Below are 16322 nucleotides of genomic sequence, written 5' to 3'. Positions count from 1 at the left end.
AAACTTGTACATACTAGTACCATGCCTTCACTTTGCACAATCTGTTACCGCAGAAGAGCTGTGCAGAGGACTCTGCACGGCAGTAATTCTTGTGTATTCTTTCCCAAGTAAGGCAAACAGCACAAACTGAGCACATTTTATTGCGCACTTCACATTTTATTCCATAAGATGGCCTTATTTATTGGTTTTTAAACACTTAACTTACCTAACTCTATGGGCCAGGCAATGTTCTAAGCCCTTTGCAAACAATTCATCTAATCAACTTTATGAGGCAATTACTACTACTATTCCCATTTTACAGATGAGGAAACTGAGGCACAAAGAGGTTAAATATCTTGCTCAAGGCCATACAACTATTAAGTGGTATGCTTAGGATTTCAACTTAGGTAGCCTGAATCCAGAGATCAAGGTTCAGGGCTTTTGCTCTTAATCACTTATGTTATAATCACAATTTTAACCACTGCCCCCTTCTACTTGTCCCCTCTCTGATCCATTAGCCAACTGAGCACCAAGAGTAGCTCCATCAGTGGAATCATTTCACTCCCTTGCTTACTGAAATTCCTCACCAGCTTCTTATTACACTTACAATAAACCCAAACTCCATTCAGTGGTCAAACATTCCCTGAGACTACCTTCTTCCATTTTCTTTCCATACTGTTCTCTTTCTCACCAGCTCTTTCACCGCTTTGCTTATTCCATACTATCTTCTCTCTGGAAACCTCTTTCCTCTACTCTCTTTAAAAATCTTTTAAGTCTTAACGTAAATACCATGTCCTCAGAAAGGCTTTCTTCTCCCATTCTATTTAAAATAGTCCCATTCATCATTCTCTACTTCAGCCCCTTTTCTTCATAACACTTAAAAATATGATTATTTTATTTACTTGTTTTATTTACCTCTCCCCACCAAAACTTATTTACAACTACACTTCAAGTATCTGAAAGAGTTCTAAACGATCAATAAAATTAATGAAATGAATAAACCAAGTCATCCTGTGGGTTTCTGCAATCCTTAGTACAACACTTCATTCTCTGTCATATAGGTATCTGACATGAGAAGCATACCTACAAGTTTAGCCTTCTTATCAAGAGACTATATAAGCATTAGGAATATACTTTAATTCATTCACTAAAAGATGATTATCATCATATATCCTAAAAAGCTCCATCTGAAAAATATTACCAGTCTAAAAGGAATGTGAATGTATTATTTTCAAATTACTCCTTATAAATTCCAACATGACCAAAGGGATATTATCTGTGTTAAAATCAAACAGCAGTGTTGTATCTCCATCAAATTTCTCAAACTCTTCTATTCTTAATGTGCAACTTACTTATATTTGTTTTATTTAAAATTGTGTAATTTTGCTACTTTTTAATACACACGATTATTTTTTTAACTGTTGGAAAAATGCCACTTTCAACATATAGCCAATTTTTTCCCAATTTAAGTCAAAAGCATTTCATATTCTAAATGAATTATGTATTTGGTTTGCAAATAAAGCATAAGTCTACACTTAAGATATACATCCAAGATTATCTACAGAAAATTAATCCTCAATACTTATTTCTACAAATGTCCCAGAGATATTTTACACTTGTTTGCTAAATGAAGTGCCAGCATCCAGCGTTCTAATTAGAATAGCGCTGCCATAATTGAGACTTAAATTACTCAGTAATCAGTTGCTAGCATAAACAATTCAAAAACCAAACAAGAATTATATTGACAGAAGTATATGAATTACACGTAGGTGGCTGTAATAGGAAATACCACTGGAAGAATACCTTCTATGGAAGCATTTTATTGACATAATTAGGTTATCTACAATACATACACTTGTAAAGCACGTTTTGATTTTTGTTTTTTTGTACTAAATTGATTTGTGGAAAGCAAATTACATTGTTGGAAGTGGGAAAAGCAGGGAGAGAAGAGCAATGCAGCATCCTTCACATAGCTTATTCTCTTAAAGTTTAAAAATACAAAAAAAAACCCCAAAATTATCCAAAAGAAAACCACCACCATACTTCAAAAAAGCTCTTTGTCCCATGTGCCAACTCTTTGTACTTACTGTAGGTGTTTCTACATACTAAGAAATTCTAACAACATCTTAATTATGACAAACATCTCTATCTAATCTACCCTATCATCTTTATTTTAAAAATCTGCCTCACCACTAAAAGTAACCAAAACCAGGGGTCCTTGGAGAAATGGCTGACTCCAGGGCTTAAGTAGTAAAAGGACAAGATAAGCTTGAAACATGCAGAAAGTGAGAAAGTGCTCAAAAAACAAAAACAAACAATACACACATCAAAAAGACATAGGCCTGCTTTACAAGGCTCCCATTGGCCAAATCTGTGACAGTTTGAGTACTGAAATAAATAAAGGGCAGTATGGATTACAACCCGTTGAATTAAATGAAAATCCACAAAGGAGGGATATAGGAAAGGAGGGGGAATAATGAAAGCTCTTCTGTACAGTAAACTGATAAATACGTACAAGGATGGAATGTGGGGGAAGGTAATAGAAGGGGGGAGAGTCACCAATTGTAATCATCGTACTAAAGACTAGTTAAAGCAAGAAGCACCAGTAGATGCTAAATCTAGGGGGTAGTTTGATGAGAAGAGATCTTAGAATAGCTCCCCCACAGACTGCTTATTTTTATTTATTACAATAGGAAAAACAGTTAACTACACAGTGGAGAGACCAGACAACACCTTGACTTAGTGCTCAAAATTAACAGCACACAGACCTTGTGTTCCTCCTGAAAAGGACATGTTATTACTTAATGTAATATCCCAGCTCAGAATACATAACTGAGGAAACATCAGCTAACCTTAAATTGAGGAATAACCTTAAGTACAGAAATAAAATAACTGGCCTATAATCTTCAAAAATGCCAAAGTTATTGAAGACAAAGAAAGGTTAAGGAACACTTCATTAAAGGAGACTAAAGAGTCATTACAATTAAATACATGATCCTGGACATAAGCCTGCACTGGCATGAGATGATTAACACAACTGGAATACGGACTACAGAGAGATAAAATTATTGTTTAAATGTTAAATTTCCTGAATCTGATACCCATACTATGGTCATGTAGGAAAATAATCTCTGTTCTTAGGAAATGCACACTGAAGTTTTGAGGCAAAGGTGGTATGTAACCTACTTTTAAACATACCAGAAAAGTGTGTGAGAGTGTATGTGTATGTAGACAAAGTGGAAGAGGAAGAAAAGAGAGAATGTAGCAAATATGGCAAAATCTTAAAAATTGGTGAATCAGGATAAAGGATATACAGGTGTTTCCCTTACTATTCTTGGAATTTTAATTTCAGAATAAAAAGTTATTTAAGAATTTGCCTAACTGCACAATATTGTGAATGTATTAAATGCCACTGAATTCAGCACTTTAAAATGGTTAATGTTATGTGATTCTTACCTCAATATATATATATTTTTAATTTATCTCTCTAGGTAACATACATAACTTGGAACAAAGTTAAACTTCATGAAAATGGTTGGGTTTATTACTTTTTCATTTTGAGCTATCATTTTCTTGATTCTACAATTCGAAGAACATCTATTTCAGTCTTGACCCAGGCAATGACTAGCTTTTTCAAATGCAATCATTCTTCCATTAAAGCACTGAAGAGTTTAGATGCAAAGTGAACATTATGCTTTCAGATACAGAATGCATAAGTTAAATGTTAAAGTTTATCAGAGTTAAAACACATAATGAAACAGTCTAACCTGATTTTTATAATTAATGTCATCATTTTATATTATAGTAAGGAAAAATAAGTAACATAAAGTATGCATTTTTTATCCTTTTGGTACACCAAACACCACATCTCCTTTTCCAAACCATGTTAGCATGTCAAGCAGTCTTAAGTACTTATACGAGTGAAAAATCCTAATGGTTAAACATTTTACTCAACTAATAAATAGGCCAAAAACGCCCTCAATGAAGCTCTTTGGACTGTTCTAGTTCCAAAGTTTCCATGTAACACAGTAACCTATTACCATATTTAATGACAATAAAAGCTAGCAAAATGTTATATTTAGATACAATAGTGATAGACTATTTATGACTCTAAATAACTAGGACATCCATTCCCACTTGCTAGAAAAACTTTTCGTAAAGTATTTAGCATAAAATATTTATTTGAAAGTTGTTTTAGAAATACCAGTCATTACAAATTCAACTGTATATCCTGTGGTACACATCATCAATTCAAGTACAAGTTCTTCAAGTGCAATTTCTAATAAATTTTAAAAGCCTAAGCTCCCAAGGTAATAAATTTTAAAAGCCTAGGCACTCAAAGTCCTGTTTTTTTTTTTTTTAAAGTATGGAATATTATTCCTACTCAACAACAAAACCACTCCTACTCTGTACTTAAAGCAGCTTTAGACAATCTTTCGCTACTGATGGCAGTTGTTTAAGGCTTCTTGCACAGGTTAGTAAATCAAATTTTTGTTTCATAAAGAAAGGACAGTATGATGTTTTTCTTTTTAAAAGATTTTTATTTATTTGACAGAGAGAGACACAGTGAGAGAGGGAACACAAGCAGGGGGCGTGGGAGAGAGAGAAGCAGGCTCCCCGTGGAACAGGGAGCCTGATGCGGGGTTCAATCCCAGGACCCTGGGATCATGACCTGAGCCAAAGGCAGACGCTTAACGACTGAGCCACCCAGGCACTCCCAGTGTGATGTTTTTCTTGTCAGGGGGTATCATCTGTTAAACTGGTTTGACAAACAGATCAAATATCCATGGTATTAAAAAAATAAGTATAGTGTTAATTTTATTTGTACTACAGATCCCAATTCTAGTTTGTACACGTATGGATAGCCACTAAAGTAATTTTAATACTAAAAATTCTACCGTTAAGGGGGTTTAAAAGTTTATTTAAAAATTTCTGCCAACTTTTAAATTTCTATTAATTAGAACTAATCTAAGGAATAAAAGTCTTTGTTCATCTCTATCTTTTAATTTTGGGTTACTGCTTTTTACAGTAACAATGACGAAACTAAATAAACAAAAGACGAAACTAATGACAAAACTGATGACGAAACTAAATAAACAAAAGCAATGAAGAAGAATTTATTGAGAACATGGTGATTAACATTTCCGTAATATATTAACTCATTTAATTCTCTTAACAGTCCTGGAAGGTAGACTTTATCCCATTTTATACAGCAAAAGTGGATAAAATCTTAATTTATCAAGTCTTCTAATTACCACTTCCACCTCTCATTTAAAGATTTTATTTATTTATTTGAGAGAGGGAAAGAGAGAATCTCAAGCAGACTCCCCACTGAGCGTGGAGCTCAAAGGAGAGGCGTTCTCAGGTGCCCTACCACCCCTCATTTAAAAATAAAATTGAAATCCAAAGAAATTTGCTCAGCTTGAGCATACTCATGACCAGTACCTTTTTAAATATGTGACCCTATTTAAAATACCCTATTAAGGTAATTTTATTAAATGTATTACCTGACTCCTTCAGGAAAAAAATCTAAAAGGAAGTTCTGAAATTAGTTAACCTTAGAAAAATAGTTTCATACTATTCTAAGAGAATAATAAACTGATGAAAAATTCTGCACTGGGACATGTGAAAATTACATCTTTACAGACACAAATGCTTGATATTGTACAGGGTGATTAAAAGACTGATTCTTTTCCTTTCTATCTAAGTTCAGAAACATTGCTGGGGCGCCTGGGTGGCTCAGTTGGTTAAGCGACTGCCTTCGGCTCAGGTCATGATCCTGGAGTCCCAGGATCGAGTCCCGCATCGGGCTCCCTGCTCAGCGGGGAGTCTGCTTCTCCCTCTGACCCTCTTCCCTCTCGTGCTCTCTATCTCTCATTCTCTCTCTCAAATAAATAAATAAAATCTTAAAAAAAAAAAAAAACTTTAAGTTCAGAAACATTGCTAAATATCAAACACTAACCAAAGTATGTAACTAAAAATCCTATCAGCAAAGCTAAAATGAGAAATTCTGCACCTACTTCAATAGTGATAAGTTTGTAAAACTACCTCTATATGAAGTCAAATATTTGATATTTTGTTTAAAGTTTTTTTCACCCTTGATTGATTAAACTTAGATTTATAAAAATGTATTTCCAAATCCTAAAAACTAGACACAACTTTTCTGACATATAAGAAATTACTTCCAGAACCCCACCACCAAAATTTTCAAAACTCTGTAATTATTTCCCCTCAAAGCTATAAAAAAACCCCAAATATCTATACTTCAAGTTATTTAATTTGTACTATTTGATTGGAGTAGGAAGGACACTTCCTTTTGCAATGGAACATCTTCTCAGACAGTATTCACTGATGTCATCCTATGCTTGGAGCCATTTGGGAGCAGGTTCTTATCAGCGAGACTACATTGTTATTTGACCAGTTTCAGATTTTGCACTTCATGTTTGATACCTTATTCAGCCTCATCTTCCTTTCAGGCAAATATACTTAAAAAAAAAAAAAAGTATCTCAGGATGTACCTCTTTCATGAAGCTTTTGCTATCTTGTTCTTTTTATTCTCTAAATTTCAACAGTATTTATACATCCTGTACCCCAAATTCAGATATCATACCATCTTGTATTATTCTCTATTTCTTTTTCATATGCTTTTCATGTACATCTGCTTGATAGATCATATGCTGCCACTGGAACCATAAGGTCTCTCTCTCATCTTATACAATACTCCACAGGGCTCATGGCAGATATTTAATGAGCACTCAGTGAAGGACCTTTATAAAGGACAGTCAAGATTAATAAGGGTATCAGTAATGTATTTTTAGTTACTGCATAACATTTAAATACAACCTATGCCAAAAACATAGTACTTGGATAAGTATATAATGGACTATGGAATATATTCCTAAATGCTCAAACTGAAGAAAAATTGGGAAAGGTGGGCATAAATCACAGATTAATATAACATAGTACTACAAACACAGCAAAGATCACAATCTAAAGATCAAAGGATTATGTGAAACATTAAAGTTGTGGAAGCTGGTTAGAAGACTACTAATTCTGAAGCACATAATATAGTTCATAAATGTTAACACTTTCTAGGATTAAGTAGTGAGCACCTTCACTACAATAGCTAAGATTTTTTGTACCTACACTAACATCTGTTTGCTTCCCTCTGCTGAGGGGTATCCAACTTACAGACATTATTCAAAGGACTGCAAGAGTCCAGAAAGTTTTTTTTTAATGACAGGTACATACAGGGGAAAAAACTCACTGAATTTGGTTCAGAAACTTAAGAATTATAAATTTCTTTCAAAGTAATTTTTAATTAGTATTAAGGTATACACTGGTAACTCACCCTTATTATAGTAAAATAAAGCATTTTTTAAAAATAATGTCTTGTAAAAGTTAGCAAAAACTGTTAAATATATGCCCTGAAAGCAGACATCTAGATTTAAATCTAGACTCTATTTTCTAGATGTGTTTCTTTGGGCAAGTGCCTGGACTTCTCTGTGGCCCATTTCCTCAGCAATAAATTGAAGATGATAATAATGTTGTTACAATTGTTCTTGGCATATGGCAAATGTTAAATAACTATCAGCTTTTATTAAAAATACCTGGACTTAGTCAATCAGAGAAAGACATGTATCCTATGACCTCACTGATATGAGGAATTCTTAATCTCAGGAAACAAACTGAGGGTTGCTGGCGTGGTGGGGGGTGGGAGGGATGGGGTGGCTAGGTGATAGACATTGGGTAGGGTATGTGCTATGGTGAGTGCTGTGAATTGTGCAAGACTGTTGAATCACAGATCTGTACTTCTGAAACAAATAATGTAACATATGTTAAGAAAAAAGAAAAAGAAGATAGCAGGAGGGGAAGAATGAAGGGGAGTAAGTCAGAGGGGGAGACGAACCATGAGAGACGATGGACTCTGAAAAACAAACTGAGGGTTCTAGAGGGGAGGAGGGTGGGGGGATGTGTTAGCCTGGTGATGGGTATTAAAGAGGGCAGAGTCTGTGTGGAGCACTGGGTGTTATGCACAAACAATGAATCATGGAACACTACATCAAGAACTAATGATGTAATGTATGGTGATTAACATAACAATAAAAAATTAAAAATAAAATAAAATAAAATAAAGAAAAATACCTGGACTTAGAAGATTTCCTCGGTAATATTTACTGGCTTATTCAATTTAATATTTTCAAAAATATTTATTGAGCACCTGCTCTATGTCATACACTGTTCTAAGAGTTAATAATACAGCAGTAAAAAAAAAACAAAGTCCCTCCCTTTAAGGAGTTTAATCCCAGAGGTAGCAGAAGAATACATGTAAATAAAGGAAGGAGAGGGGAAAAGAGATAGGTGAATGCATGCTATTTTATATAGGGAGGAAACAGTGGTGGAAGATGAGGTCATAGGGGGCAGCAGAGAGGCAGATCAAGTACAGGCTGGGAGCCAGTGAGATAAGTGACTGAAGAGAGCTCTGAGGCAGATCTGATTTAGTATTTTTATTTATTTATTTTAGTTTTTTAATTAAAGATTTATTTATTTATTTGAGAGAGCGAGAATGAGAGAGAGAGAGTACATGAAAGGGGGGGAGGGTCAGAGGGAGAAGCAGGCTCCTCGCTGAGCAGGGAGCCCGATGTGGGACTCGATCCCAGGACTTGATCCTGGGACTCCGGGATCATGACCTGAGCCGAAGGCAGTCGCTTAACCAACTGAGCCACGCAGGTGCCCTGATTTAGTATTTTTAAAGAATCACTAGGGCTATGTGGAAAGCAGGGTACAGGGTTAAAATTTTTATTTGGCTTCATGAGAAGTGAGCCACAGTTCAAAAGCCCATTCAATACCGAACGTATAAAAATAAGCCAAACACATTAAACTAAAGTATTATTTAACCATTGTGGTTTAATTACAAATAAAAAGTTTTAATCATACAACCTTAAGATGAAGAATGAATATGAGAAAAGTCAATAGAAAAAAACCCTCAGCATATTTATTTGCACTGTTCTCCAATGATTTGCTAAAAATACATAAAAACAAATGGCAAGAGAAAGCAGAAATTGAATTTTCAATGCATGTATTTTTTCCATTTAAAAAATTTAATGCTATCTAGATGAGAATTTTTTTAAAGATTTTTATTCATTTGAGAGAGAGAGAGAGAGAGCGCACACGCATGAGCCAGGGGAGGGCAGAGGGAGAGGGAGAGGGAGAAGCAGACTCCCCACTGAGCAGGGAGGCCAATGAAGCTTGATCCCAGGACTCTGGGATCATGACCTGAGCTGAAGGTAGACACATAACCGGAATAAGCCACCCAGGCGCCCCTAGATGAGAATTTTTGAGTGAAACATTTCAAAAGCATACATACACATTTATCACATAGTGGTGAATTTATGTGGAAGTTAAAATTATTTACATTTGAATTATGTAGAACCTATTCTAAGAATTTAGAAACTAAACAAAATTCACGTCAAAAGACATTCTAAATGGCAAACTGTACTTTCCTTAAGTACAAATCATGCCTATTGTTGCACATTAACAAAATTACTCATATCTAATAGTTCATTAGCTAAATCTATCCATGAGTCATAAATAGCTATAAATTGGTTCAACATGGGAATACATTATGTTCTTTTACCTGTATTTAATTTTCAGGCTAAAGAGCTCTGGTAAGCCAAAAAAATTTCTTGCCAAGTTGGGAGAATGGGTTGAATAATTGGAAAGCCCCTTCTGCAATGTGCTTTCCTTGTATATATTGCTCATCTATTGTCAGAGATCACAAATTTGATATATTTTAGAGGATTCTTTTTCTTGATACTGTTCGGTTTCTTTAAGAATAAACCATCAACTTCAATTTGCCTTAAAAAAATAAATCATTTTACATTTTAGGAGGAAAGTTTACATTAGCTCTATCTTTAAAACCTTGAGAAAATACAAAACAAACTGAAGAAAAACTAGCAGATGGAAATTACAATATGTCTTCCCAAAGACTCTCTTCCCCAACATGTCTTTTTAAAGAATTACTTCTGTAATATGCTTCACAATATTAAAATAAAAGCATTTATAACTTGGTGAAAACAACACACGGCACATGTAGTACAGATACTTATGTGAGTTTTCCTTTATGTAGGTTAAGCTGTCCATTCAGATGAACAGCTTTATGAAAGAGTGCCCACTGAAAATAATGATTCATGGATTAAGACACAGTTCTTACATACTTGTAAATAATGTAGTCTGACAATATTTCCTTTATTCTTTTAAACACTATATTCTTTTGATTTTTTCTGTTATAAATTATTTTCTGTATTAAAGATTACATAATAACAATAGGCATTTCAAAGAGTTTATTTTATGTCAGATAATATGCTAGGTGTTTCACATGAATTTAACCCTCACAAGAACCCTGTAAAATAAATATCATCTCCACTTCCTAGGTAGAAACATGTAGAGATATTGTTCCAATCCCCAAGACCACTGCTTCTTAGTAGTGGACCCAAGATTTTAATCCAGTTCTGATCTCTAAACCAAACTGCTTCACAGATCCATTAAATATCACCTGGTATAGTAGGATAATGTGTTTTGCTAGCAAATTACTATAAAAACAGATGGATGGACAAACACATATAAGTAGACTAAATAAGGAAACTTATGAATTGACACCTTAAAAAAGGATAAAAGAATAAACAGTTAAATATGTTGTCCCAGAATATTAAGTAATGTCAGCTGAGGCTAAAAGGAGTTAACTCATTGTATAAAAGAGCTACTACAAATACTAAAAAAAATGTACTTTTTAATAGCTAGATATATCTTAATATGAAAGATAAAACAGTAAAATTTCTTTAAGATTAAGATGTTATTTAAGCTGCCTATACTCTTTCTTCTTAAAAGAAATATTAAGTAAACATTAGAAATAAGTAAGAAAATAATACAAGAGCATAGAAAAAGTTTCAACTGTGGAAACATACTGTAAAAACTAGGAGTACTAGTAAGGGGTATTTAAAATTTTAAAAAAGCCAAGTACTTTTAGTGGATATATCAGTAAACAGATGAAAAACTACTTGTAAACTAACACCAGGGCTCAGAAAAACGTAAGAGGCAACTAAGAGATTTTTTAAACGCATTCTGACACTAGTACTAAACAGGCTAATTTAAACTACAGAAATGCTGGCAGAAGATAAATTAAACTTTCTTTGGAATTAAATTCTTAATATCTTCTTATAACCACTTACTAGAAGAGAAGGAGGATAATTAATTATTTCAGCAATAACAATTATCTGTAATTGGTTCCCAAAAAGTTGATATGGGAAGACTAAAAAGCTGACAATTATGTTTGCTTTCAAATTCTAAGAAGCACACGGAACAGAGATTTATTGGTAAGATAGAGAAAATAAGGGGGAAACCATCTGCAGACTAAAAGGCAAAACTGATGATAAGTTCAAATTGTAGCATATTTGTAATGTCAAGTTTCTTGAAGGCAGGTATTATACTTTTCAAATTCAGAACATACAGTACGCCAAAAAAATAATAAATGTATTATCTGTTGAAATAACAGAATGAACTATTTTCTATAAAAGCCAAAAGTTCTCCCTCTGGGGTCAAGACTAGAACAGTAGTTTCTGTAGCTCTATTACATGAGCTAAAAATGCACGTAACACCAACAAAAATTAACTTATGGGGGAAAATGCAAGCTATGCTTAAGAAAATAACCTAAAATGGACTATCTATAGCAGTTACCTTTCTAGAGGAGTTAGCCAGCACTATGTGAATCACTATCATAAAAAGAGTAAGGACCACTAATGAAACAGATTTACCATTAATATTACTCCCTAAGATCAAAGAGGAGGATTAGCTGAACTTGAATAATAAGCAGCAGTTGCGATCTACTACTATCACGTCCCGTTCACTACATTTCCAAAATTTGGAGGAAAAAAAGACCAGAACTGCAGCAGCTTTCAATTTATACCATGTATGGGATGACAAAATATAAAAGTATCCAATTTTATTACAAGAAGAGAGGTCACACAATAGTGGTCAAGCTAGTCCTAGTTTGTAAGAGTGGTGCCACTTATCCTTTCCTGCCACTGCTGTCTTTTATGCAACTTGAGCACAAGTGGGAGGAAACTGGTCCTCTAAGCTCTGGCTGGCCTATGACTTTATCTGCTTTTCCTCAGTGTTCTGCAAAACAAGCCATTTAATACTACCAGGAGGTGCAACAATTGTGGAAAATATCTCCAGGTCTTTAAATTCTCAAAAACCAATATTTGAAATACATCATTATACTTCAGAATTGCCACCATACTTAATCTAACTGTAGCTCCAGGGAACACATTCTGAAAAGTACATTTTTCTTTCTGAAGTAAACCTCATTGGGTAGGGATATATGTTAAATAAAGTCCTAGTTCTCCTAAGTTATGGGTTGCACTTATTTACTGCATAAAGCATTTAAATATAACATTTATTGATTACCACTTAAAAAAAATTCCCTTTTCAGCCGAAACTGTATCTGAAGGATAATGACATTCCAAAATTTATCTGCTATTATGAAATACTGGTTCCGTTTCTTTCCCGCTGATGGAAATTCATGTCTCCAAAGAGCCAGTGAAGTTGGAAACAGTCTTTCTCTACCCCAGCCCATTTTACACGTAAGTAATCTATAATCTGGACATTTATACGATTCTCTCTAAAATTAGACATATGGCTAGCTTAAAAGGCAGTATCAGAATCTGAACCCAGGTCTCCAAAACCCCTAACTAGTGCACTTAATCCAAATTCTCTGAGGAATCCTTAATCACTTTGTCATTTCTTCAAGTTCCCTCAATACTTTATCCCCCTAATAATCAAGGTGTCCATTCTATGGATCTGTTTTTCCTCCATTATGGCATTTTAAGGTGAAGAGTCTAACTGAACACAGTGACACAGGTACTGGTTCTTATATTTTGAGGGAAGAATTTCTTCTCTCCTGCCAGTGAAAGATGGAAATTAAATCCTGAGTATTCATCAGTAAAATAATCTCACATCTTAACATCATATGTCAGACACCCACAAAAGCTTTAAAAAGTCCTTGGTGGCAACATTCTTAAATGTTCTTGAATAACTTGGTTAAAGTCTGCATTCTAAAGTGGGTAGTAAAAAGGAAGACAGAAGTTCTTTTTCAACAACAGTTGTTCCATTATGACTTGATAACTACTTCCGTGGCAAATTTACCCTGAACACTTGAAGATTAGAAACAGGTGATAAAGGCAAACAATATGAACTGTACAAGAGCAGGAACACTGTCTTGATTTCCATCTCCTGAAAAATGTATATAGCCGCTGCAAATTTGTATCACAGACTTAGTCCTCTAAGATAACAAGATGTTTCTTAGTGGTTTTCTCTAACTTAGAAATAGTTTTGTAGAGACTTTTAGACTTTTAAAAACTATTTAAGCTGGTATCTAAGTCTTTGTATCATATATTAACAAAAACAACCAATGATCCAGTAGGGCATGCATGGCACCCATGAAAAAAAAATAAAAAAAATAAAAAACAACTAATGAACCTGGATCTGGAAAAGAACGATGATTTTATCTTTAGAAAGCAAAGGCCCTATAAATAGCAAAATAAGCCCAAAATAAATGTCTGAGGGCTTAATCATCAAATGAATAGTTGATAAAGGAAAACTGTTAAAGCAAATCACTTTTCAAACATGGTCCTTCTCTTTTAATGTTTATCTCCCTCTCAATGCAGAACATCTGCTAGTTATCAAAAGTATACTGATCTAAACATATTGTGTCAAGGGCTTCATATGTAAAGCCTTTAGCCCTTAATCCTTACAACACTGTAAGGTAGGTATCTATTATTATTTTCACACTGCACTAAGAAAACTAGGGCACTTAAAAGATTAAGTAACTTGCCAAGGTTAAACAGCTTGAACCCAGCTCTGCAGGTTCTGAAACCTATGTTTTTTAGACACTCTACTGCCTTGGTAGCACAGAAAATTTGAAAATATGGTCAAACTCTAAGTTCTATCTGATGCATTATCCAAACCACTATAAATTGTGTGTGTGGTGGTTTTTTGTTGGGTTTTTTTTTTGTGTGTGTGTGTGTCAAGAAAGACTCAATAGTTTGCCATCTATACTTCCTGATTTTAGGTTGGGTTGTTGTCACAAACGTTTTTGTTCACCACACATATTGCCTAATCACTAGAACCCAAAAGGAGTAAGACTGGTTAAATTCTTAAACTTTATTTCCTGCTGGCCTAGAAGAACTTACTTAACCATTGTTATGTCCGTTAAGTATTAAGGTTTTCTTAGTGTGTGAAACACTAAAGTTATCACTTAAGTCTTAAAGGAAATCATCTATGTTATTAGTCATTTTACCTGTCAGTGAAGTTAAGAGCAGATCAACAGGATATAAACCTGGGTTGTTTCCTTCTTTAGGGGAAATTTCTTAATGACTTGTTAATTAAACCAAATGGAACAACTGGCCCTCCCAAAATGAAGTGTGGTGGAAAAGGAAACAGAGGAAAAGGAGAATCACAGTAAATTACGTGGTGATCTACTTTCACTAGTGTTAGGAAAGCAAAGGATGAATCTCCTCTTGAGTAACTTCAGTCTGACCACAATGGCCACTTGTTACACCTACCACCCACTCCAACACTTCAGGTTCATTAGGAATTAAAAGAAACCCATAAAATAAAGTACACAACCCGACCAGGCCTAAGGTCTCCGCACCACACCCTCGGGAACACAGAGGGTCAGTGCACTGCGTCCCTCATCCCCAAGTGTTCGCAGCTACCCTGGAAGCAAAGCCTACAGCCTGGGGCCAAGAGAGTCCTTCGGCCAGGGCAGTGACCCAGCTCTAGACAACCCCGCCCCCTCCCCTGACCAAAGGGTCTATGCCTAAAGGAATGGAGATAGGGGCAAGGTGAGAAAGGCCTGTTTAGGAGAGGAAGGGACTAACAGGATGTTCTGAAACGAGGAAGGGTCCCTTCTCAGCCTCGCCGGGCTGGACGAGCTCCGGGTCGGGGAGAGAGCCGGCCGCCGCCATGATGGGGCTGGCCGAGCCGGGGGGGGCGTGACGCGGGCGGCCCTGGGCGCGGGGCCAGCTCCCCTTCCCCCTTCTTCCCCTCCCCTGCGTGGGCCTCGGCCACAACTGACCCCCTGATACTCACGCTTTGTCCACCAGCTCCCGCACCTTCCACATGTTCAACATCGTGCCCCGCGCGGGCCGAGACACCGCCTCCCTCCCCTGTTCCCCACGGAACCCGGGACACTTCCGCGCCGGGGCAGATCCAGGCCGGGGTCGCCGCCGCTGCTCGCCGCCACGAACTCCCCCAGTTAGGTCCTTCTTTGGCCACAGCCGCGGCGCCGCCGGTGACACGTCGAGACGCGGGGGCAGAGGCGCTGCGTGGAGCGGAAGTGCCCGACTTTCCGCCCGCTGCGCGCGGGGCACGCCGGGACTTGTAGTTCTTTGCGCGCCTAGCGGACCAGTTAAACTGAGAGAGTTGGTGTGGTAAGTTTGGTACTATATTTGTCAGACTTTCCCAGTTCTACGCACGCTTCCCCATGCCTGTGACCTTCGGAACCAGAAACTCTGGGTGATGGGGCCCAGCAATCTGTGCTTTAACGAATCCTCCGTGCTCAAGTGTCAGAAGTACTAGTATAAGAGCTAGCTTCACTCAAACTTTTCAAATGTAAATTATTGCTTCTCCCCAGAAACAGTCCACAGCGTGCTAGGATTTTGAACCTTCAAATTGAAAGGATTTTCTTGTAAAATAAGTCTTGTTAAAGTATTACCTGAGAAAGTACAGAATAAATCATGTGGGAACAGGCCGTAAAAAAGAGAAATATAAAGTATTGCTATGTTATTCATAATGATTATACAGAAATGTTACTGCTATATGTATTTGTATTCCACACTGACAGAAGCATCACTGTGTTTGGTTCCAAATATACTTTCTTCTTAGGGCCTGAATTTCCATACTGTAAATTGAAGAGTATTCTGTGTTCTAAAACTTATTCCACTCTTACTCTATGACACAGTGGTTTTATATTTAGACAGCTATCTAATATCCTCCTTAGATACTTCATCGTAAAACTCAGAAACTTAGTTCACACTCTGTAGGAAACTAGAAAGACAACACTAGGACATGTCCAGGAACTTGGCAGGTTTATGTTCTTAAGCATAGATATACACAGACTACATTCAGTGTTTTATTGTAATGTCTGCTGTCACTTCATTTTTCACTTATTCATTTTTAAGAATGTTCATGTTAAAGCTGCAAGAAACCTTAAAATTCATTTGATCCAACTGCCTAAATTTTACGGTGCTTTTCATTCTATAAATATTGAGAATTTTCTGTGT

General features: G+C 36.0%; 1 protein-coding gene across 5 annotated transcripts in view; it reads right to left on the bottom strand.

Annotated features, from left to right (window-relative positions):
• CLINT1 (clathrin interactor 1) overlaps window positions 1–15366 on the bottom strand; it is a 58932-nt gene extending 43566 nt beyond the window's left edge. For 3 of the 5 annotated variants that reach the window (XM_025867129.2, XM_025867130.2, XM_025867132.2), the window contains exon 1: window positions 15130–15365. In XM_025867129.2, coding sequence (XP_025722914.1) covers window positions 15130–15170 — 41 coding nt within the window. In that variant the 5' untranslated portion in view covers window positions 15171–15365. Of the gene's footprint in view, window positions 1–15129 lie in introns of all 5 variants that reach the window. The other 2 variants (XM_073890500.1, XM_025867131.2) reach the window with 2 other exon arrangements.
• Between the last annotated feature and the right edge of the window lie 956 nt (window positions 15367–16322).

The sequence above is a fragment of the Callorhinus ursinus genome, unplaced genomic scaffold, assembly GCF_003265705.2.
Source record: "Callorhinus ursinus isolate GAN/ISIS: 27379988/994484 unplaced genomic scaffold, GSC_fseal_2.0 scaffold3, whole genome shotgun sequence".
Lineage (NCBI taxonomy): Eukaryota > Metazoa > Chordata > Mammalia > Carnivora > Otariidae > Callorhinus > Callorhinus ursinus.
Note: the sequence above shows the minus strand (reverse complement) of the source record. Positions and strands in the feature narration are given on the sequence as shown.